This window comes from Indicator indicator, chromosome 1, assembly GCF_027791375.1.
Source record: "Indicator indicator isolate 239-I01 chromosome 1, UM_Iind_1.1, whole genome shotgun sequence".
NCBI lineage: Eukaryota > Metazoa > Chordata > Aves > Piciformes > Indicatoridae > Indicator > Indicator indicator.
In genome coordinates, this window is record NC_072010.1 from 101,892,885 (window position 1) to 101,918,463 (window position 25,579).

A 25,579-nucleotide genomic window follows, 5' to 3' on the forward strand; every position below is an offset into this window, starting at 1 on the left:
CCAAAGGAATGAAAAATCATTACAGAGAATGATTTCCCGTGCCCAATTCAAAATGTTTTTGTGCAAGTAATCTCTAATGGTTTCTTGTCTCTGTTTTGTGTTTTGCTTTTTTTCCCCCCCCACTTTGAATTTCCAGCATTGCTGGAGGGGGAGAGAGGAAATAATCTTTTGTTTGTACATATTTGGCTTTCCTCAAACAGTTGTAACACACCATTTTTCTGACATTGAAGCAGGTGTTTTTTTTTTTCTGAAATCAAAGTGTACTTTTTCCTTTGACAAAGAATTTTTGTCTTAAAGGCAAAAAAGCATTATGTGCCTCCTACTGTAGTTGCAATACACTTTCAGTTTGGTCCCTAATAAAGATTCAGCACTTCTTTGTTACAGTGGAATGAACTGTAGTGCAATGAACTGAGCCTGAACTGTAGTGCTTTGAATGCATATATATTTCAGTGAAATTAAATGCTATTTTTGTATCTAATGTTTCAAGTTTAATTAATAAATGTACGTGTACAAAACGAATCCAAGCAATTACAGGAAATGTTGGGATAGTTTTGTGTAATTGCAGTGTATGGAGCAGTATATGTTAAAATATTCTTTTAGTGAAAAATTAAGAAGGAAAAGTTGCAGTTGCCTACTTAGATGAGATGGCTTATATTTTATATAGTTAGTGCAGAAGTATTTTTCAAAACCTGAAAAACAAACTAAAGTTTTATTGTGGTCTAAGTAGCTGTAGTGTAATATTAGAAACACTCTCTGGTCTGATTCTCACTTCTCAGTGTAAATTTATTTTGTATCAATTGATTTCACAAATGAGAGCCTAAAATGGTTAGTTAGGTGGGAGCCTTTTAAGACATAACTTTGTTATCCCTTCAGCTGATTCATATCTAACGGATATTTTAAATGTATTTCAAGCATAAGATGAATGCTGTCATGTTTGTGTCTGTGTATATAGCAGATGGTTGAATTTCAGAACTGGAAGGGATAGATATAATCTGCAAATAAAGAGGCATAATATAATGGAATGAAGAGAGGGGGTAGCTCATAGCAAATTTCTTTAATGGAAACTGAAACTCACAGTGCTAGACCATTCATTTATAACTACTTTTCTTGTCTGCTAACTTCCTTTGAACAAAGTTGTTTGAAAAAAAAAAAAACAAAACATGAATATCAAGCAATCTTGCTTCGTGATGCCTTCCTTTCTTATGGGAATGACTAGACAAAAGCAAGCATTCTGATCTATCAAGACATTTGATGAGTCATACCTTCCCCAATTGCCACAAGGGCATACTGTCCAAAATGCAACTTTTTCCTGCCTGCACCAGCAAGCCAATAAGAAACAGAACTTGATTGGTTATCATTGAAAGCCCACAGACAGAGTTAGAGTTCTTTTTAATATTACAAAATTATTTTTGATCTTTTCTCTAATTCATGAAGTAAACTGGAGTCATTAAAAAATCATGCTTTACTGCCGTACATGTATATATATGTACATGTATATATATGTATATATATATGTACATGTATATATATATATGCCAGTCACCTCAGGCAGGTCAGTTTGCTCACTATTTATGTCTCAGTCCCTGAGTTAACTATGTATTCTGCCATCATCTACTGTCAATATATATGCAGCTAGATATACCAAATATGTGTAGCTTCAAGACTTGCCTAATGAGTTCCTGTGATCTGATAGAGGTGATCCTGCTTTGGCAAGGCGGTTGGACTACATCATCTCTTGAGGTCCCTTCCAGCCTCTGACATTCTGTGATTCTGCTTTCCCTTTGACTTTGGGTGACGAATAGCATACACTGAATAGTGTATTCTTTTATAAAAGCTGGTGGCATGAAGCAATGTACTGAATTCAACAAATTACATAAAGTTCTTAGACCTTTTTTTAGCTATTCTGAGGCTTTTCTAATTATTATTATTGGCATGGGCAGGTAAAAAGGTGCTCCAAGAGCTCAAATATGCAGTGTCAGCACCACTGAGCAGCCAGGCAGAAAGGGACATGGGGGTACTGGTTGACAGTAGGCTGAACATGAGCCCATTGTGAGGGAGAGGCTATTAATTTATTAATTATGAAATATGAATTATTAAAATTATTTTTGTTAATTATTAAAATAAAAACCAATTAATCATTATTTTATATATAGATTCTAGTGCACAGTTGTGAAAACATAGCCCATAACTGGTTTAGTATGTACATTTTGACCCAATTAAAATATTTACAGAATTAATTTCTAATTAAGGGAACAAAGGGTGCAGTTCCACCGCTTGTCCACCAGATGGTGACTCGACAAGACGCTTGGCAGCTTTAATTATATACACAGAAAGATTTACAATGCTGTCAAGAGGCACTTCAAGCTGGAATATCACGCGGCTAGATGCGGGTGCTTTGATCTGAAAGCTAGTGAGTGTTGCACGCATGAAAAGATACACTGTGTCTTTGTAGCGAAGCAAGTTGCTAGGTTACACTGGCTGCTCGCTGGGTGCTTACTGTCTGCCCAGGGCTGGTCCGTTCCGGGCAGGGGAAGGCTCCCAGGGCTGAGGCTGCGGCTGAGTCACTGGTGAGCCACAGGGGCCTTTCCTTCGAACAGTGACTTTCTTTCTCCTCCCACCTTTGCAGGAGGGGCGAGACTTTCCGCTGATCAGCGGCTTCCCTTGGCAGGGTGGTACCACGGCGCAGCTGTGGTGGCTGGGGGCTGGCAGGGCTGATCCTAGGGGAGTGGTCCTGCAAGGTGGGGTCAGCCATCCCCGATCCCAGATACGGGCTTCGGGGAAGGGATGCGGCTATGCGGAGCTGTGGTTTCCCCTTACTTGACTTGAATCAGCAACTGCTTCCCTGTTTAGGGTTACGATGCAGTCCTTTGCTTGAACTCCAAAGAGAGCGAATGGAACTCTCTCGGGAAATCCCAGTTATATTACCCTGACAATGCAGGGCTGCAGAGCGGTGAAGCGAGCGGCTTTGTTTGTCTCCTGCGAACAGCGGGATCACGCAGGGTGTGTCTGCCCACCGTCTTGCTTTCCAAACCAGTACACACGAAATCTTGGCTGTTCAGTCTGCTGCTTACAGCTGTAGCAGATGTTGAACTGCTGGGCTTGGGCTAGTCCCTCCCCCTTTGGGCTAAAGCTTACCCTGGGGAGTCCAGTCCTCCTTAAGACGTGACTGGGCTTACGACACTGGATTTCATCGCTTCAGCGAAGGGATCTCCTTTGCTGGTTCCTCAGCAAACTGAGGCATGGCAGCCTTCCCGGGGTGCTGGCTTCTTCTCCATGTTGCAGAAGCCACTAGTATGCTTGCATAAGGCAGTAAGAAGACTTACAGGCAGTGGCTTGATAGCTGCAAGCTTACGAAGCTCGAGCAAAGCAAGAGAGCACAAGGAGAGAGCAAACTATAAACAAGCGGGGTAATACTTACAAGTTTCTCGAGGCTGGATCTGGCCAATGGGCACGCTTGTCAACAACCTGGTTTAGCCTATAGAAAGTGTGACGCTACAATTATACCTTTAAATGGAAGGAGCATGAGCATGCCATGCGATGGGTGCACGTAGTTGTTTACCCCTTTGGAGACAGGTTGGTGCCTGGGCCTTTGTCCCCCACTCCAGAAAGGAGGGTGAAAAAGGGGAACTTGCCCGAACATGTTGGGACAAGTTTTCTGGTATTTGGGGGCAGAATTCTGGGCTCCCAGAATTCTGTGTCTTCACCACAACCAAAGTGTGCCCAGGTGGCCAAGAAGGCCAGTGGCATCCTGGCCTGTATCAGGAATAGTGTGGCCAGCAGGGAGAAGTCATTCTGACCCTGTACTCAGCATTGGTTACTCCACACCTTGAGTACTGTGTCCAGTTCTCGGCCCCTCAGTTCAAGAAAGATGTTGAGCTGCTTGCACGTGTCCAGAGAAGGGCAACAAAGCTGGTGAGAGGTCTCGAGCACAAGCCCTAGGAGGAGAGGCTGAGGGAGCTGGGCATGTTTAGCCTGGAGAAGAGGAGGCTCAAGCAAGACCTTATGGCTGTCTACAACTACCTGAAGGGAGACTGTAGCCAGGTGGGGGTTGGTCTCTTGTCCCAGGCAACCAGTGACAGAACAAGAGGACACAGTCTCAAGCTGTGCCAGGGGAGGTTTAGACTAGATGTTAGGAAGAAATTATTCACAGAAAGAGTTATTGGCCATTAGAATGGGCTGCCCAGGGAGGTGGTGCAATCACAATCCCTGGAAGCATTTAAAATAAGACTGGATGAGGCACTTAATGTTTAGTTGATTAGATGGTGTTGGGTGGTAGGTTGGACTAGATGATCCTGAAGGTGTTTTCCAACCTGGTTAATTAATAATAACAACAACAATAATAACAGTAGATTGAGGTCTAGCAGGTATGCTCTGCTTCTGTTTGTTAACCTGTGCTGCTTGGCTTGTGTACATATGCTTCATAGTAATGTTCTTAATTTATGGGGTGATGTGTCCAGAGTTACCTATCTAATATGCCAGTCATCAGGAAATTTTGGACTTCATTAGTGGCTCTTGGATTTCCTACTTATTTGAACGATCTTCTATCCTAAAAACTGAAAATTGGTAGGTGAAATACAAAATTGGCACAAGCTCTGCCTGATCACACTTGGAGTACCTCTTAAAAGCTCTTTATCAAAAGACATATTTTTGGGCACAAATGGTGAAAATCTTTTCTGAAGTCTTTTTACCTGTAGCTCAGGCAAGGAGGGAAAGGTAGTGGGATAATGCCACTTAAGTCAGGGTATCTTGTAAATCCTCTGTTGTATCTTAAAGCTCTTCCTTTAAGGCATGCCATATTCAGAAGTACAAAGAGAGGAGAATTTGAAAGGTTGAACATGCAGAAAGGGCATTTTCTGCTATAACTGATTTTTCAAAGACTGTGGTAACATTGAGTCTAGTTCACTTCCTTGTTACATTTTAAATGTCATAGAATATCTTGTTTTAAGCCTGTTGTCTTGATACTGCAAGATTTTTTATTTTTTTCCCTGTTACCTTATACACAAACAAAAAATAAGGTGAATGCCTCACTGGGCAGTTGTGTCCTAGCCTACACATTAGTTGCCATTTCCACATGGACACCACCAGTTACTCAAACATGGACCTGCTTCATAAAGTTGATAAAGTCTACACTGTGCAAAACCATTCAGGTTGGGGGGTTTATTTCACAGCCTAAAAGCATCAGAAGTTGTCAAATTTCTGTAATAAGTTGTAAATTAGTATTGGAAGGCAATGTTCTTCAGAGATTGTTTCTTAACAGCTATTCTTCTATTGTACACAGTCTGAAAGTATTTCAATAGCATGCAAGCATTACTATAATATTATATTTTAACTTTCCTCTTTTTTTTTTTTTAATTATTTCTTTATTCTGAGAAGTGAATAAAGATGGTTCCAGCATCAGGTTTACAATGGTTTTATATCAGATTTTGTAACACCTCCATCCCTATGAAACATTTGTATGCATAACATTCACGTGAAGCAATTGCAAATCTATGCTAAATTTTAACACCTGATTTAGTGAACATTCCAAGACTATTTTTATGGAAGCAGCATATCTCAATGATTTAAAATTGATTCTGATTTTTTAACAAACACAGGTTCAATTGCCCTCCATCTGACAGATGCATTTTATCTTGCAAGAAGTTCAGAACAACTTAGAAAATTGTGTGAGGCTTGGTCCCTATTCCAGTGAAAGAGAGAGGGAACGCTGGGAAAATAATTACTGCCTTGAACATATTGGAATTACACCTACAGAGCTTTTTGCTCATTAAGACATACCTTTTTGCACCTTGAGTAGTAGGTCTCATGTACAGACAGGCAAGGCACTTCAATTTGAACCATACCTTTTCTGTTCCTTAAGTGAACCAGTTGGTTTCTTAATTTAATCTAGATTGTCATAAGTGATTCATTTGATCTTTAGGCAGGTATGACTCTCTTCAAAACCTTGGCCCTGACTACCGATCTCTAACTGTTCTTTCTGAAAAAAAAGCCCAAACAAAAAACCCCAAACCAAACCAAACAAAAAACCCCAAGACAAATAAAAAATATATCCCTCAGTATAAATAATCTTGATTTAGGCATGCTGTCGTCATGCAAGTATGGTAGCACAGTGGAAATATGCTAAAACTAAAAAACATCACTTAGAAAAATTGCTTTCAAGTGTTTGGCTACTGTCTTAAGTAAACCAGTCACCGTCTTTCATTTCTCATGTAACAGAATCTTAAAAGTAGAATCTCCCGCAAATGAAAAACCATGAAACCCTGAAGATAACAATGAACAAGTTGAAATGGGCAGGTAAATTGATGGGTAGGTGTTCTGATGTGCACATTAATTATACTAGCATAAATATGAACCTCTCAAGATACTGTTTTTGAAACACACTCTACAAAGCGGAATATTCTTGGGAATGTCAGTGTGTTTCAAAGATAGCTTTCATTCCAAATTAAGATGAAAATGCAAATTTTTGTGAGATGAATAACCAGGAAGTTATTTCCATGCAGTAGATTTATTTAAACTGTTTATTGTGCTGTTTTCATCTTTTTATTTAATAATAAGCATAAGGAAAATGTAAACATACTGTTTAATTTGGCATAGTGCAAATGAGAATTTGAAACTCTCAAGGCTTCCCCTTGCCTCCTCAAAATACTCATGTTTCCAGAAGGAGCTGTTGCATGAAGTGGGGAGAAATTTAGTAAGAGATACCGATTTGGAGGAATTGCTATAGGTCCAACACCAGATGCCCTTACAGCCCAGTTTTGATGTAGGTCCAGTTCCCTTCAAAGGGAGCAGTGAGTAGAGATCCAACACCAAATGCTCAAACAGCCCAGTTTGCTGTAGGTCTGGTTGTATTTAAGCAGGCAGATGCATGAATAACATGATTTGTTGACACTTGCAACATATGTACAGGTTCTTTATGATTTCCAATGATAGCAACTTAACTGCAGAAATTGCTGTACAGCTTTAAGAAAAATCAGTTGTAATTACTCACATAATTACCCAGGACAGAATACATTCAGTAGTGCCAAGGTCGCAGCTGACCCAAAGGACATCCATTCTGGGGAGGATGTGGAAGACAAAACCTGTCAATGTGCCCCCAAGGCTTTGTTGTCTAATTCTCATCCACACATTGGGTTCCAAAAAGGGATAATACTTGCATCTTGGTTTTCTCTTGTGCAAAGTGTGGGGGTGGGACTGTGGCTGTATCACTAAGTGGGCTTTTTGGTTGCACAAACATTTCTTGATGGACTTCCAGATGTGGTGTCTACTGCCAGAAAAAATTAACTTCTGCCAGTAAAAGTTGACTGTGGTGGGAATTGTTAATTGTTGGATAAGCAAGACAAAAGGAATGCCAGGGCTACACCTGGCCTCAGCCATCATTTCTTTTTTGGTCCCATCACAAACATGGACATCTGGGCCTTCACTCAGCTGCAGTGTCTGATTCCAATCTGGATGCTTATCAGCAAGTTATGCTTTCCTGTTTCCATTATTTGTGCTTCCAGTAGGAGGTTCTGGCAGGCCTGTATTTTCTTAGTTTAAATGGTTAGTTAGTTTTGACTTTGGTTAATGTCATTCTTCTTTATCTACTTAAATCTGTTTGTCTGATTAATAACAATCCCTATCAGAACTACTGTTAGATGTCTTTTTGAACAGCAACATGTTTTAACTTATTAGATAAAAATTCCTCAATCATACTGAGACACTGTGTTGGTTTGAATGGTAATGCCAAAAGAGGAACACATAATTCTGTCACATGTTTTGATTTGGGGTTGGTGGTTTTGCTTTGTCTTTAAATAGATCTAGAAAACGCTGAACTAACATTTGTTAGCAATAAGACATAGATCTCATCACCCTTCCCAAGATAATGTCTTATGCAGAGTTATTCTGCTGTTTGGTGCTTGAAGTGGAACTATGGACTACCAGTGAGAGCAATGTCACTCTTCCCAGAGGCATGTTGCAATTTTGTGATCAACAATTATGCTTGGAGTTTCTGCTGGTCACTGTAGGCAGGCCAAGTGGGCTAGACTAGACTTGTGTGGAGTTATCTCCTTACAAGGCAGCATGGAGCAGCTAATAAGCAGTATCATTAAGCTGTAGGAGTCAGTGGCTGCTGTCTCAGAGCTACAACTAGATTTTTGCCTCTCAGTCCCTGCAACTGACAGGATAGTCCAATCTTGGCTAGCCCTGATGGCCTCTACCATTCATGGTGCCACATTACGACTTTTTTGTAAACTTTGCTTTCTAGTTTCTGCTGGGTCTGATTTACCCTTTTTTTCTCTTTGCTTCAAATTGTGCTGTTGAGTCGCAGGAACTGCCTGGTAGCTGGTAAATTCAAGCATACATATCTGGGATATATTTTGGGCCCTTTTACCTCTTACTGTTTGAAAATAGTTTAGTATGACCTTTTGAAACTGGCAATATGAAGCATTCAGTTTTATTGTTGCCCACTCAGAGAGTCCTGTGTCTGCATATACAATTATTTTCATGAATCTTCTTATGTGTCATATTTATTTTAATAACCATACAGGAAAGGAGCTACCTCCTATCTCAGGTTTGTTATAAACTCTTAGTAAAACTTGTGACATGTGGATTGTGAGTTAGTGGTTTTCCCAACATGTTTGAATTTTACAGATGGCTAATATTTAATTCATCCCACATCAGTAGTCCTGAAGTGAAGGGGATAGTTGGCCAATCTTTTTCAGTATCAGTAGTTGGCATTAATTTTCATGTGCTGTGTATTAAAAAAAACAACCAAACAAACAAAACCCAACCAAAAACAAACAGAAAACCCACAAAAAAGCCAAAAAATAACTCACAGAGTAAGAACCAACAACAGTCAAACCTGACCTAACTTTAAATCCTCAGTGCATGATTTCTTAGCATCAGTCTCATACATTCTTTTACTTCATGCTAGAAGTGCAATAAAAATTTAAATGTCTTCCTGCTAAGTAGTAGAATTGAGGTAGTTGTAGAAAGAAAATACATTCTGCTGAACAGTAGGAATGCTAGATTTTGCCAGGGCTATGCTTTTTCATCAGCTCACTGGGAGAAGTCTGTTTCTTCAAACAAATTATTTTGAGAGAACTCTAAAAGAAACTTGACTTTAAAATGCTTGCAACTCTTCTCTTTTTGGAAAACTTTCTCTATTTGGAAACATTGCTAATATGCAATTCTAGGTCATAACTTTTGCCTTCTTGAGAGTGGGTTTGGGTGTACTAGTGAAGCATTATATTCATGATGCTGGGTTGATATTGTCAAACTCCATAATAACTCAAACATTTTGAAATTATGTCTGTGTCTCACTGATCTGAATTTTCTGAATAATATGTAACTGGATGATGTGATTGTATTCAAAGACCTCTTTGACATATGTTTAACTGTTCAGTTAGGAACTTGCAAACGTTATCAGATGTGATACATGGCATATTTTGTTAATGCTTTCCTGGTTTGTTTTTGGGTTTTGTTTGGTTTTTTCCCCCTACACTTCACTATGGTGAAGTTTTCTGCTAAAATCATGACTTTTCTCTGAGAGTGTTAAATTTATATCAAATTTTGTACAACTTTTCTTACTTTAAAAACTTTTATTTCAAGATTAGGATATTAACTTTTCATGCTGGTTTCTGCTTTTTGTTTTGTTTTGTTTTGTAAGAACTAAAAGAGGGCCTTTAAACTTTACAACTTATCTCAGAGACTAAACTATGTCCAGATCTAATTATACAGGAGTTGCATTCACTCACAACAAATTGTTAATTATGCATTCATCAGAATGGAGTTGGACTGTGAAACCTGGCCTGTTTAAGCACAGGATGTTCATATACTGATCAGCATGCATGCCATGATGAGAAGTGCTGACATGTATCACAAATCCATCAGATTTCTTTCTTGCTCTTTATTTGGGAGCTCAGCACAACATTTAGAGGTTCAGAGTTGCAACCAGAAGAATTCTCTGATGTCTGCTTTATGCTGTTTCAAGAAGGCAAGACTTTCTATTAGATTTTTTCTTTTGGCTTAAAGATGACCGGCCTGATTTGTGGACAGTAGAACAAGTTCCTAATAAGTGCCCTATGTATGGGTTTTTTTAAAAAAAACCTTGTTGCATCAGATCTACATATAGAATCACAGAGGTCTTTTCCAACCAAAATAGTTCTTTTATTCTGTGAGTGGAAGAGACCTCCAATATCATCAAGTCCAACCATAAACCTTATTCTACCAAATCATCACTAAACCATGTTCCTCAGCCCCTCATCTATACGTCTTCTAAATGCTTCCATGAATTGTGTCTTTGCTTCCATAGGCACCCTGTTGCAGAGGTTCACAACCCTTTCAGTGAATATCTTTTTTCTAATATCCAATTTAAACTTCCTCCGGTGCACCTTGAAACTACTTCCTCTTGTCCTATCACTTGTTACTTAGGAGAACAGACTAAGCCCCACCTTGCTACAACCTCCTTTCAGGTAGTTGTAGAGAGCAATAGTGTATCCCTGAACCGCCTTTTCTGCAGGCCAAACATCCTCATTTCCCTCAGCTGCTCCTCATAAGATTTGTACATATGAAGTATGTTCTGTATCTCAGAGCATGCTCTCTAGAACTGATATCTGAGACCATACTTAGAAATGCTTTGGCTGTTTTACGTCAGAGATAAGTCTCTGGACTTTTCAAGAACTGTTCCACAGTGACTGGGTACTATTACTTTCAGCTGCTGTGCTCACTCATGTTTTCAGTCGCTCTGTGCCAAAAGCTGGTGTGTGTAGTAGTGTGATACTGTATCTTTTCCAAGAATTTTGCAATAACCACATAATTCTATTTTTTAAAATACTTTAGTAAGTGCCCATGTCTGGTGAAAACAATGGCCAATGTAAGATGTTGAAATTTGTGAAGGTCTTGAGAAGATGGTTTTTAAAACAAATGTTTCTCTGAGAAGTTTATAAATAAATTCTCAGCATGACAGGGTTGAGCAGGCCTTAGGTGGAGGGCAGGAGTCAGCTGGCAGAAGGAGGCTTTAATATAGGCTCAAAGAATTGTTAGATGATTCTAAGCGGAATCTTGGCAATGTAATACTTCTTTGAGAATATTTAGATAAGAAGAGGTTCAGAGCTGCAAACAAGAAATATTCTCTGATTGCTTATTTATATTGTTTCAAGAAAGCAAGAGTTTTTGTTTGTTTTTGTGGACGGCGGAGTGAGTTCCCAGTCAGTGCCTTATCTGTGTTTTAGTTTCCTTGTTGTATCGGTTCTGCATATGAAGTATGTATGTTATGTAGATATAAATATTTGTAGTGCATGTGATAATATATATAAAAAGGAGCCAGTTTCCCAGGATATATTATATGCTAATTGCGGGTGGACTCTGCATTTCATCTGAAGACAAGAATTGACATATTCCATTTTGGTTTTGGTTTTGTTTTTTAAGGGGTAGAAGTATGCTTAAATGTTATCAAAATCACCTGAAACATGAGGTAGCAAGACATGGATAATCAAGCCAGCTTCTCTTAGGGTACAGTATGTTAAGGATTCATCAGCTGTCTTAGAGCTGTTTTAGGATATTGTTGAGGATGGCAACTGTAAAGGAATGTATTGTTTTCAAAAACTAAAATTATTTTATCACTGTTCCATGCAGATCTATGAGCAAGTACAGAGATCTTAACCTGCTGCTGCAGTGCTTTGAATTATATTCTCCCCAGAAGAACTTCCCAGATAAGCCAGACACTGCCCTTGGAAATACACAAGGAACTATGGTGTCAGCTGTATCATTTTAATAGCACGTGAAGTAAAACATATTTCACAGAAGTGTGGGGTGGGAGTTTATATCTTTGGTTTGTCTTTTACTTACAGCAGCATTTTCTTCTTGAATTCAACTGAAGTTTTTAAAAATTATTTTTCCAGTTTAGATTGAAGACATATGAGAGAAGAATGTAGTGTAAATAGTTGGGAGAAATGTATTTTAATAGGATTTTTTTCCTCCTCTATTTGCTAAACAGGATGTGTTAGATACAGGTTACAATAAGGAGAATATTTTAGAAATACTTATCACTGAACTTTGAAAGTGCTGGGGTCAGCTAAGTATTTTAGAGTATTAAAAAAGTCTATTAAGTATAGCAAGTTAAAGTATATGTGAAAAATTGAGATGATGTTGTAGAGAAGGAAGAATTTCATGACATTTACTCACAGGTAAAGATTAATTGTATTTATCTAGGCTTGACACATGTACCAAGCAATAGCATAATGGGATTTGAAATGGCTAATATATTAAAATAGGAAAATCAACATACTAGACCTTTTAACATTAGTATGACATTAGTACAGTATCTTGCAAGAGCACAGAGTCTTCACCATTTGTCAGCTTCTACAAAAAAAGGAATTGTAAATGATTAAGCCTCTTGAATTTAAAAAAAGTCTCTGATACCAAAATATTTGCTTTCCTGAATGATTTGTTATTATCAACCTGTGCCTATCTGCCTTAATGACTTTGGGAATAACAAAACTGTTACTTTTGCTTTGACAAAAGGCATTTATTTTAAGTGGTATATTCCTTGTAGAGGGGCAAGGCCAGCAACCAGTAAATACCCTTTTTATAAAAATAGCAAAGTAATTAAATACTTAGTGATGAATCTAGTTTCCAAAGTTAACATTTTCCTGCTGAGCTATACTGTAAAATTTTCTGTTGCCAAAGGCTTTGTCATGAATAGTGTTTATATACACAGTTTTCATGGGTTTGTAAATTTATTTTTTTATACTGTACTTTATTCTTTATGATTTGAAAGTCTACATTTTTATTTTCTTTTTTTATCTCTGTGTTTTCAAACTCAGAATTCATAAGTGGTTTCTCTGCAATACAGTTTTTTTGGGTTTTTTGTTTTGTTTTAATTCCAGTCTCAAAGGAAGAGATAAAGAGTGCATTGTCCTACTTCAGGTTTTGGCAGAGCTGATATTCCCCAGATTGTTAATCTTAATTTATGAAACAATTTTATACAAAAGTTTCACAACTGCCAGTAACTATCATAAAGTTGTATTTCATATATCTAAGGATAGCATTCTGAAAAGTTGGTTTATATTATCTTGAAGGTTTTTTAATGTGATTGTTTTGGGGGTTTTGTTGTTTTGTTTGTTTGTTTTGGTCTTTTTTCCAAATTTTCTTCAGCACTCCTACAATTAATCATAGCATTGAATCACCATCACAATTTTCTTCAGTATTTCTCAGGGATGAAGGGAGTGCTTAAAGCCTCAGTGGAGAATGTTCACTCTTTAAAAGCCTAGATATTTAAATGATAGATAGGACATTTGAAATTATTACTTACCTATGCTGACTGTGTGAATATGTAGTACAGAATTCCGTGTTAGTTTTGTTCATAAAGTGCACAAGTGTGCAAGAGGAGGTGAGATTAGAAAGAAAAAACAGTCATTATGTCCTGAAAATGATTGGAGGCTGGTAGAGGAAGAGGAAGTATTGTTTATGCTTTTTCTATTCTTTGGTCCTTCTCTAGACATCTGCTTTTATCCACTGTTGGAAATGGGCAACTAAATGAACTTCTAATTTTGATTCGATAGAGTTTACTGGCATACTAAGAAATAGGACTGCGATGTCATAGCTGAATACCGTAAAAGCCATGCTTCCAAACACTTTGCTGTGATAGCAGTAATAATTGAGAAGCACTGAAGAAAGAAAGACTGTAAATGCAGATGCCTTCATTTAATGTTATATAAGTCAAATCAATGTTATTCTGGTGAAAGATCAAGAAACTACATTTTCAGACAAACTGGAAGATTTATTCTTGGAGCAATGAGTCAGACATCCCAGGGGGAAATTCCTCAAAATCTCGTTCTGTAGCTAGCCTGTTTGTTCTAGTCAGCTAGAGTGTGGATAGAGTACTGTAAGCCCTGGTGTGGTCCAGAGTAACCATTTCAAGGACTCTGTACTTTCCTATGTCTTTGATACATTAGAGACATGCTTGTGTGTTTTCATGACTCTATCAGACCAGAGCAGATGCATTCTTTGATCCTTTAATACAGGCTAGGTTCATCGTTACCTCCCTTTACCTCCATGAATGGAAGATCTGAATTTCAAAACAAATGCAATATTTATCCCAATTTTTGTCTAGTTATCGATTGGAAGGGAAAAATATCTAATATTTTCAGAAAATGGGAAAAAATACTTTTCTCATAGAACTGGTTGTACCAGTACCTGTCTTTTGCTACTTCCTCATGTTGTATTTCCTCTAGCATGTGTTTTATGCAAAACCTGCAATAATAACTGTCAGAATTTTGTTAGTCTTTGGGTGACCAATGTGTCACTAAATACCAGTGCTAGAGAAACTAAAAAAAATTAAGTTCTCCTGGTCATCTAACCCAGGTTTGGAATTTTACTTTATTATATTATTGCATGGATGACAAGATTTGGAGGCAGTGCAAGGTTTCTTACTTGATTTTGGTAGTATGAGTGTTAAGTTGAATTACTTAAGGGACTGAGGAAGATTCAGTACAAACACAAGTAAATATAAAGTTTCAGAATTGCTTAATATCCAAAATCTTGGTAAAAATGAGAAGTCATTGTTTGAAATGGTTTGTTGGTTTTTGTTTTTTTTTTTTAATAATGATAAATATCATATGCATCTAGATCTGATTTGCATTAATTCTGTTTATAATCTGTAGATTGTTGCATTGTCATCATTGCTCACAAAGCTAGTGAAGGTAAACCTACAACTCCTGAAAGAGTTGATTATCTGTCCTGTGTAAATTGCTGTTATTCCTGTTCCTTTGACAGAAATAAGTTAAGGTGGAACTGTTAAAATTCTGTCCCAAGATGTCCAGCTCATCAGCTTTAAATAGGACATTTTCATAGTATTTTAGATCACTTAAAATTTTATGGAGATTTATATACCTCGTTAAAATTCTTACTTTATTTTTTATGTATCAAGTGACTTGCATTATTTAGCTGTTTATAAAGTGTTTAATGTCATAATGCAAACAAACCAAAGTAACAGGCATTTCTTGACAATGCTTGCTGCATCTTTTAAATATGCCTTCATTTCTACTTATCCTGAACTCAGCAAAACCTCTTCTTTGAGAAAGACTTGCTACTAAAGATTTTTAAAAAGAGATATCAAGAAAACTTTAATGACATGTTGGGGCACAGCTTCAAAGCTATCAGCAGCAGCATAACTAATTTTGTGTTGTAAATTCATTTCTAGATTAATAAAAAAGTGTGATGTAGATTTTCATTGGAGTAGTAAAAATTTAATTTATTTCTTGGAATTGTGAACTTCAAATCTCGTACATGATAAAGTTGTCCAATATGTGCAATTTGTAGGAAATAGCAAACCTGAATTATTTCACAGATATTCATTGCACTTCAATTATTTGTCTTTGTTTTGTTTCTCTAATGAAAATTTTGGTTAATTTAGTATTTGTTCTCTGCCTCTCCCACATTACTTCCATTGTCTTGACTTGCATCAATTTGTAGCAGCTGGCTTCTTGTCAGTATGTAGTTTGGGCCTTTACATCAAACAGCAAATTAATTACAGGAAAAGAAATCCCAATAGTACTTCAATGCTTAGAGGCTTTCACAATTATCAAGAAGTGAATGTTGTTGATTCTTGTCAGAAATGGGAAGCAGAACACGGAAAAGGGGGCAGTGCGTAGTGGGTTAGTTATCTCTGGGAGTAAGTATTGGTCTATTACCTGTACCTTCCTTTTCTTAGCCTCTTGTCTCATTTGCTGTAAAAATAAATTAGGAAAAAATAGCAATTAAGAAAAAAACAGTAGTGATATTTTTTAAGAGATACATAGCTTTAATGCATTTCAAGTGCAAAAACCTTCTCGGGACTTTATTGGAAGGTTTGTGCATCCTAAGATGTTAGTTCATTTTCCCTGTACCACATTTTAAACACATAATACAAAATGGCAATATAATTTTTTGTTCTGTCTTATTTATTAACTTGATTTCTCTTTTGAGAAAGAAAAATATATGGGTGCCTTTTAAAATCAAGTAACACATACAGAAAATTCATGAGTACATTGTCCAGAAGGTGCCCTCAGAAACACATTTAAAGTGCAAGCAATCAGTGTTTTAGACTCTCAACATATGTTTTGGATATCAGCAAGTAATTTAGTCTTCTGTCAATTTGCTGCACTATGTTAAGTTCCTTTGTTTCTTAATGACCATGAGTAATGGCTAGAACAGTATTTTGCTCTACTTCTATTGCCCTTAAAAAAAACCCCACAAACACACAAAAAACAGAACAACAAAATGCAGCAACAACTGGGAAGAAATAGGCAAAGCAAATGGAGGTGGGGATTTGGTATAAACATGAAGGAGACATGCTTTACTTATGGTGAAATACTGTATTGAAATGATGGGCCAGTTTAGTCTAATTTATTCCCTATCTTCTGTTGCATATTTCCCCTGTTTTTCTGTTTTTGTCTTGAACAAATAGGTACAATTTCTTTGGCTGTCTTTACAAGATATATATTATCTGTGGTGGAAGGGCCATGACATGGCCCAGTACAAATCCAGGTAGGCCTTAAGATGTCTAGACAGAGTCCCTTTCTCTCCCCTCCTTCCTGCAGAAAAACAGGGCAATGTGGGAAAACGAACAAAGGGGACAGGACTCCTTCCTGTCTGGTAAACAAGATGTTTATCGGGGGTGAGAGCAAGTAAGCTGACCACTGCTCCCCCAGATTCAAGGTCCTTGCTTCTGCCTTTTATGGTTATAGCCTGGCAGAACGCCTTTCCGTTGGGCAGCTACATGTTAGCTTCAGTGCCCCATTGGACCAATTGACCTCTAGCGATTTGTATATATACAAGTGGCTTGGTAACCTTGCCTTGCCTTGCCTTGCTCAAGCCTGCTGAAGCCTTGCTTCAAACCTTGCCGCCTCGAGTTGCCCTGTCCTGCTTCAAGTGCCTGGTCCAGAGCCTGGGATAAAGCCACGAGCCATACACATGCAAGCTGGAGAAGCCACGAACCTAGAAGCCAGAGTTGCCTGGCATGCTTCCCCTTGCCACCAGAGTCATGCCATGCCTCAGTTTACCCAGGAACCAACCAAGCGCCTGTCACCAAGAGTGTCGTTAACTGCCCGCCATCCGCTGAAGCCAGATCAGCCTGGGACCACGCAGTAAACCTTTTTTGCCAGCAATCTGCCGTGCTGCGCCTCATGAGAGCGCCCCAAAGCTAATGCAGCAGCAGCAGCATCCCTTATGTGGGTGAAACTAGCTGGAAGTAACTAATTCACTGCCCTTTGGGTTTAACAGTTCTTATCGAGCCTCCTCCCTGCTGTAACTGAGCGCTATCTGCTCTCGGAGAACTTCTCTTTCCAAGTTGTTGCCTCCTAATTTGCATAGAGTACTTTATATTTGCCCTGAGACTGCATAATCCATTGTAAATATATTCACACGTCCGGCTGTACAACGATCCTTTTTAAGAGTTTGGCATATCTCATATTAATAAAGGATTACTATTTTTATTAATACCCGTTTGCCATATCGTTTATTAATTATTGTTGTGAGGGTAATTAACAAATAAGCCTCCCCTCGACCGCAGCACCATCTCTGACTTTCGGATGTTTTTTGCTATCTTTAGCTGAGCTACCTCATGTAGTCTACCTTTCTGATAGTGTGCAGACCACAAAAGAAAGTAATACCTTGCCGAGCTCTTAAGAGAATATTGAATTTGGTTAGATACAGTATCTGCTTTGTAGCAATATCTTTCCTCATTTTCCAACCTATATTGTTAGCACAGTTTAAAAGCTCAGTCCAGCACTATTCCAAGGTCATTTTCAAAGTCCTGCTGTGATTCTGATTCTTTTATATTTGTCTCTGGTTTTGAACAGAATATAATATTTAGCGGATTAGCTTTTGAACAGGAAATTTAATTTACAACTTGTCGGTTTGTTTACAAAATGGAAACCACTGTGAAAGATTCTCCTAAATATATAGAGAGCCCTTCTCTTTTGTTCTCTACTAATTTCTTTGTTCTTCTGAAGCATAGAAATACTCAAAAAGAGCACTGAAAATCTAAATTTGTAGCTGTCACTGGTGACTGTATCCTCTGAGCCTTCCAGGCAGCACAGGCTGTGTGAGACAGCAGATGGTGATTGCACATGCAGGGTACGCATGCAGGAAACACCACTTGCCTTCTTTCAGCATCCCTGCCCTTTGTCTGCCCCAAAACCTCCAGCTAATTGACAAAACTTGAGTAACTGCTTGTAAAAATGTTACAATGTGAACTTTTTTTTTTAATGGAAACCCTCTTAAATTTAGTCATCTTAATCACCGTACATATTTCCAGGTATACCACTTTTTTATGGTTAGTAGATGTTGTGTTCAATCTCTGAAAACGTCTGAGCTGAATCAATTCACATAGGCTTTGAAATGTGTATTTAAACTTGTAATAGTGACAATATATAAAACGAGAACTGAGTCCCAAATGAGCTGTGTCTGCAAATTTTTATTTTTGACAGATGGGATTTGCTTCATAGATTCGACTTAAGCAAAGCTTTTTCTTGTTAAAATTCCTTTTCTTTTTCTTTTTTTCCCCTTTTTTTTTAATGGACCATGATCTAAGTCTGGATAAACCTGTCCTTCCTCTTAAAGTGATGTCTATTCCATAGTTGAGTAGGCTAGACAATTAGGGTGGCAAAACTGTGAAGCCTTACTGCGATGGAAAACCAAACTGAAATATAATAGCATTTACACAAATGCAATGGGACCTGAACTGGTGGGCACACAACACTCAAATGTGCTTTACCTCAGCCTGAAATGTATATTGTTGTTTGTGGCACTGAGTGTTGCGTTTGGAAATGGAGCTCTCCTTGCAAGGTTGCTGAGTTGACACTTATTTTTAGATCCACAAGTTGTCACATCCCTTAAGTCACTAGTTTTCAGTGTCAGATACTTAATGTTTCATAAAGCATTGTGATTTCTCTCTGTAATCTAGCCTGCTACTTGAAAAAGAATGTTTTTGTGGTTTGGTTTGGTTTATTTCTGGAAGTGAGGAACCTAGATTCAAGACATCTTTTTTAATAGTCATTTTTATAACACTGCAAAAAAATAATGACAGTATTTATAGATAAGATAAAAAGTAAAATAAAAAAGAGTGGTCAAAGTGCATTCAGCTGGTCTTTTTATTGTTTGAAGTTTTTTGATAAAACAGGAGATGTCTGTCTCTGTGGTTATGTGAATGGTAGCACTCATTTCTTTTAAGTGTTCTAAAAAGAATGGATTTCTACTGTTGAACTGACCTTTTTAGGTTTCATAGTGACTCTAAAATTTGTATCGTGGTTAACTGAGTTTCTGTTTCTCTGATTAAGGGATGGGAATAAGAAATATTTAAGCATGGTAGCATAGAGGTTATAATTCATTCACCACTTTATACTTCACCTGGAGTGCATGGATGTTTTGCTCTCTGAGTTTTATGGCCAAACAAACCTATTTAAAAAGCATGAAAGTTCTGAGAGACATTTTAATAATGAAATGACTAATTGATATATAGAGATTTTTTCTTTGGAATTTAAAACTTAAAAGAAATACACTGTAATGTATTTTGCTTCTTCAATCTTAGTGTATTTTTAGCACATGATTTCACAGATCCTTAATATTTTTAAATACAGGTAATGAATTTGGGCATCCAGAATGGCTTGACTTCCCCAGAAGAGGGAATAATGAGAGCTACCACTATGCCAGAAGACAGTTTAATCTTACTGAGGATAATCTTCTTCGCTATAGATTTCTAAATGCATTTGATAGAGATATGAATAAGTTGGAGGAAAGATTTGGCTGGCTTGCATCTCCCCCGGTAAGCTGTATATACTAAATGATGAGTTTTTAGTCACCAGTTTGGTACACAATCAGAATAACAATACCAAATTTGCATATAGAACTTTTAGACAGCACTTTATTATACACTGTGTAATGCCCTGTTGTATGTTTCAAGTTGTCAAAACATGTCAGTGAAATATCTTCCACTGATAATAGAAATCTGAAACGGTCTCCTTTGAGCTTCATAGCAAGCTCTTTTCTTACTGTTAATGATATTTTTATTTAGTAACTGCAGATTGGATAAAGCAGACTATAAAGTTGTCTGTAATCCAATCCAAGGATTGCTTTGGAGGAAAAAAATTTCATATAAATAGTGAACCTGTTACTGAGAAACTTCCAGCATAGTATAGTGTAAATTATAGTCTCCTGATCTTCAAAATGTCACTTTTATATTTGCCTTTTTTACCAAAAAAATGCACTCTAGTTTTTATCAAAGCAACTTAATTATTATAATTTATCAATGTTTAATTATGTCATGGTAGCCATAATTCACAGATTCACAAATTGCTTTGGGTTGGAAGGGACCCTCAAAGGTCATCTTGTCCAACCCCTCCCTCCCCCCCCACAGTGAGAAGGGACACCTAGAACTAGCTCAGCCTGCCCAGGGATACATCGAGTCTGATCTTGAGTGTCTCCAGGGACAGTGCCTCAACCAGATCCCTGGACAGCCTGTTCCAGTATTTTAACACTCATTGTAAAGAACTTCTTCCTTATGTCCAACTTGAATCTACCCTGCTCCAGTTTAAAACCTTGTCCTATTACTACAAGCCCTACTAAACAGTCCTTCCCCAGCCTTTCTGTAGGTCCCCTTCAAATACTGAAATGTAGCTATAAGGTCTCCCCAGAACCTTCTCTTCTCCAGGCTGCACAGCCCCAGTTCTTTCAGGCTGTCTTCACAGGAGAGGTGCTCCAGCCCTCTGACCATCTTGGTGGCCTTCCTCTGGACTTTTATTTGTTTTAATGGATATCTAGTTATTAGTGGCTTAAACAAACAGAATAAAGGTGAAATATGCAGAAGTTTTAATATGGCTTATCAAAGCTATTTCTCACACAGACTTAAAGAAACAAACAAAAAGCATATCCAGTGTTTCATTTTCTAAATTACTAACTTTAAATGTGATGCAGATCCCTATAACAGATAGATTGAAGATTTGATTTAAGGACTCTTGTTTTTTCCTGAATGGACTTTAGGAATGTTTGAGAAGCAATTTTTAAAGTTTTCTATACCTAGCATGTTTATACCTCCTTAATTTCGCATTGCCTTACAAAAAGTAAGTTACAGTTAAGTAATCAAAAAAATAGTATGACATTATATAGGAAAACAATTACAAATTGCATGTTAGTAACCTTACCTGTCTTTGACTGGTTTAGTTGAAAGGAGGTCTAGAAACAGTGGCACTTTTTTGTGGGTTGGTTGGATGGTTTGGCATTGAGTTTGGGGGAAGGAGGGATTGGGGATTTTTTTCTTTTTGTGTTCTGTTGTTGTTTTGGGTGTTGCTTTGCTTTGTTATTTTGCAGTATTGTATTCTTTTCTTTCCTAGGCCTATGTGAGTGAAAAGCATGAATCCAATAAGGTCATAGCATTTGAGAGAGCAGGTCTGATTTTTATATTCAACTTCCATCCGTATCAAAGTTATGTGGACTACAGAGTGGGTATTGAAACTCCAGGAAAATATCCTTTTTTTTATTTCTGATTTCTAACACAAATGTAAATTGTAGTTAAAAGTAAGAAATCACTTATTTCTTTAATTCTTGGTGTACAACAAAGAATAATTTAGAAATTTGCCTTCTTCATGAGAGATGCTTTTGCAGAAACCAAAAGGCAAAAAACTCAATTTAAAGACTACATAGTAAAGTTTCCATTAATGCCTTGTTTTTTTTGGAATTATGTTGAGTCATGAAAAAGCAAGCAACTCCTTCTTCTTAAATGAACTATAGAAAATGGCCACAGTAAGATGGGGCTGTGTGCACAGTTTTACAGGAAAATGCAGCAGCTTAAGCCTTCATCAAGAAGGTTGCACAGTTTCTGTTTCATAATTGGGTGGACTGAGAACGTGCTTTTAGCTCAGATGAGCAGTAAACTACTGCTCTTGAGTAATTGGCTGGTTTTGCATTTGTGACTGAATTCTTAGCATTGAGGGAGATTCAAAAAAATGTAATGCTGACTTTCTAGAGGAATTCAATTTGACCAAATTCAGTTTGTTTCAAGTCCTTTGACAAGCATGGTCTGGTGAACTACAGTTCCAGTTTTGACCTACTCTTTATTTATCATCAAGTTCAGGAAGCTAACTAATTCAGTTGCTTTAGTTCAATGTATTACTCTAAATTCTGAGCACTGCTGAACTGACCTATAGGGTCTCAGGAGCTTCTGCAAACATGATTAAATCCATTCCACATTTTGTTGTTCAATTTCTGCCTTTCTTTGTCAAAGATGCTAGAGGTTCAATTATCAGAAATGCTTAAGAATTTTTTTTTTAATCTCACTCTCAATAAATTTATATCACTTATTTTCTCTACCTTCCATAGCACATCTTCATCAGTCTTATATTTAATTACGATTATATATGAGGCTGTTTTCCTAACTTCATTTTCCGATTTGCACTGAATTAATTGAATACCTAGACATTGTGTTTTCTGGGTGTATAAACATCCTGCACACATTGTTACAAAAATTCTACTCCTTACCACTTAGATATAAGAAGACATTAAACTCTGATCAGGCTTCTGAAATTATTTGGGCTTTCTTTATTTATGGAAATATATGTGTGACCATATCTACTATTTAATATAAGCATATTTTTTATTTTTATCTGTGCTCTAAATTTTTTAGTCATTTCAGAAGCATTTCATGTATCTATTTTATACCACCAGAATCTCCATTAGGCATTTTCTCTTTGTATAGAATCCTGGATGTAATTGTTCCTATTTCAGCTGAAACTACTCAATAGTAGCTCTTATGAAGCAAATTGCAAAATCTGTTTTTTGCTGGTTTCACTTTGCAAATCAAGGTCCAGATGGGTTTCAGTTAGCTGATCTTTTTCTAGTTTGCTACAGGCATTGGAACAACTTTCTACTGTATCGTGGTCAGAAACAGTCATTGCTTTTTTTTTTTTTTACATAAGGAAAACTTTAATTGGAAAAAGTTTGTTACTCACTTAGTAGTAGATAATCAGGAATTTTTTATCTTTTGTTTAGTTTGCTTCACCAAAAATCATACTGAAACTTAACAGCTCAAGTGTGTTCAAAACAAGTATGATAAAGAAGGCATACAAATGTTTTCGTATTTGCAGTTTGTATCAATTTTTTTTAATATGTTAGTGGTGGCACACATCCTTGTCTAGGTGTGTGCAGTATAATTTTATTTACATTATATGTTGCAGATAGCATAAATAATAAAATGCCTTTGATAAATTCTAATGATCCATATTAGCTTTCATTCACTGAAGTTTTTTGTTGCTAATGGAACTACCAGTTAGCAACAGTGTATTTGCTTTTGTTACTGTGCTTTGTCTGACTAACCCCTCCTGCCCCAAGCAAACAGAAGATTTTTGATCTACATCAGATTTGAGACTGTCATTGATAAATGCACTAACTGCAAGTGATCTAGCTCACCTTAATAAATCTCTGGTAATACCTGACCATCAGAGACACAAGTCTTTGCAATAGTGCTAATGTATAGCAGAAATGGCAATGCCAGTAAAATCAGTCTTAGAATCATGGAATCCTTCAGGTTGGAAAACACCCTTAAGGTCACCAAGTCTAACCATTAACCCTACACTACCAAGGTCACCACTAAACCATATCACTAAACCTCACATCTAAACAACCTTTAAACACGTCTGTCCCAGGTAACACCCATCACTGGAGGGGCTGAAAAGAACCCAGCCCCCAGGTCAACAAAAGAAATCTCATCTAGGTAGGCAGAGGGATATTTGGGTTTCCCCCTCCCAGGGGGAGAGATTCCATGGGTCAAAGGTCTATTCCACTTCCCCTTGCCCATCCAGCAAAGCCCATTTAAGGGGAGCCATTTTCTTGGTTCGATCTCTTTCTCCTGCACCCTGTCTGCTCGACAGAGGTATTTTGCTGCTCTTGCTTCCTGAGTTACCCTGTGGTCTGCCTCCATGCTGCTTCCAGATTTCTAAGGATTGCATCCAAACAGAATCTACATTACATCAAGGGAATCCAGTGCCAGCTGGGCCTGGTTTTGTATGATTTTCTATTTACCCTTTTCATTATACCTTTGTAACTTTCCCTGTTACTCAAATGATATATATATATTTTGTTAAAATTACCTTTTTACTTCCAAACCAATTTCAGACCATTTCTTTTGTGATTTTACCTCTCCTTTCTCCTGCCTAATTTGCTTTTACCCTACAAGGAAAAAAGGGAGAGGGGAGGCAATCTAAATGTTTTCCATTTGGGCTTTTGGACTCTGGGAAAACCTTAAACCATAACAACATCCAAGGATGGTGACTCAACTACCTCCCTGGGTAGCCTGTTCCTGTTGACTGCTTTTTCTGTGATTTTTTTTTTCCTAATGCCTAGCTTAAACCTGCCCTGGTGCAGCTTGAGGCCATTTCCTCTTGTTCTATCACTAATAACCTGTGAGAAGAGACCATCACCTACCTGTTTATATTATTTTTTCAGGTATCTGTAGAGGTCGATAAAGTCTCCCCTCAGTCTCCTCTTCTTCAAACTAAACAGTCCCATTTCCCTCAGCTGCCCTTCATAAGATTCATTCTCTAGACCCTTCACCATCTTAGTTGCTCTTCTTTGTTTCTGCTCCAGTGTCTCAATGTCTTTCTTGTATTGAGGTGCCTAAAACTGAACACAGTACTCACTGTGTCACCTCACCAATGCCAAGTACAGGGGGACAATCACTTCTCTACTCCTGCCAGTCACACTATTTCTAAAACAAGCCATAATGCCATCAGTTTTCTTTGCCAACTGGACACACTGCTGGCTTCCATTCAGCTGCTTGTTGATTAGAACCCCCATGTCCCTTACAGATGAATTTGCAGCCACACCTCCCCAGGCCTGTTGTGTTGCATGGGGATGTTGTGAGCAAGTGCAAGACCTGGCACTTGGCCTTTTTGAAGCTCATACCACAGACCTTGGCTCACTGGTCCAATTGAAGTCTCTCTGTAGAGCCTCCCTACCCTCAAGCAGGCCAACACTCCTGCCTAACTTGGTGTCATCTGCAAATTTACTAATGGTGCACTCTAACTCCTCATCAAGATCGTTGATGTTTAACCCATATATTGAATGAATAATTCTTACCAAGAAGGGGTCCCTGTCTTGGGCGGAGGAGAAAGAGCACAGTCCATCATCTTGTCTTCAAAACTGCTAAATCCACAGTTTTCTCCACATCAGAGGAGTACCCTTTCCCCCCCCCCCCCCCCTTCAATCCTTCAATATCCTAATCCTGTCTGTCTCTGCCTTCTAGATGACATTTAGCATGACTTCAGCGGAGACTTGAGTAATGCAGTTATATATGCTTAGCGTGAACTTAGGCTCATCATACTTAGGGGTGTAGACTTTAATACTCATTTTGCAGTGAATTAGGCAAAAGTCTTCACTCAGTCACTATAGCTTTCAAAAATCTATTTCAAAGCTGTTTTGTTGTTTTAGTCTTGCCTCATTAGTTTTAGCCAAAACTAAACCATCTTAAAATTACAAAACTCCCTCCTTCAGCTGCCTGGCAGACCAGCCCTGTGGTTCTCCATTCCCAGAGTTAAACATAAACATCTGTTGGTTGTATATGTTCCAACCTTTT

General features: G+C 37.8%; 1 protein-coding gene across 1 annotated transcript in view; it reads left to right on the top strand.

The window, feature by feature from the left end:
- GBE1 (1,4-alpha-glucan branching enzyme 1) overlaps window positions 1–25,579 on the top strand; it is a 170,533-nt gene that overhangs the window by 133,940 nt on the left and 11,014 nt on the right. Inside the window, exons 13-14 of the mRNA XM_054392238.1 lie at window positions 19,596–19,780; window positions 21,345–21,472. Of these exons, the coding sequence (XP_054248213.1) occupies window positions 19,596–19,780; window positions 21,345–21,472 (313 nt within the window). The remainder of the gene's footprint in view (window positions 1–19,595; window positions 19,781–21,344; window positions 21,473–25,579) is intronic.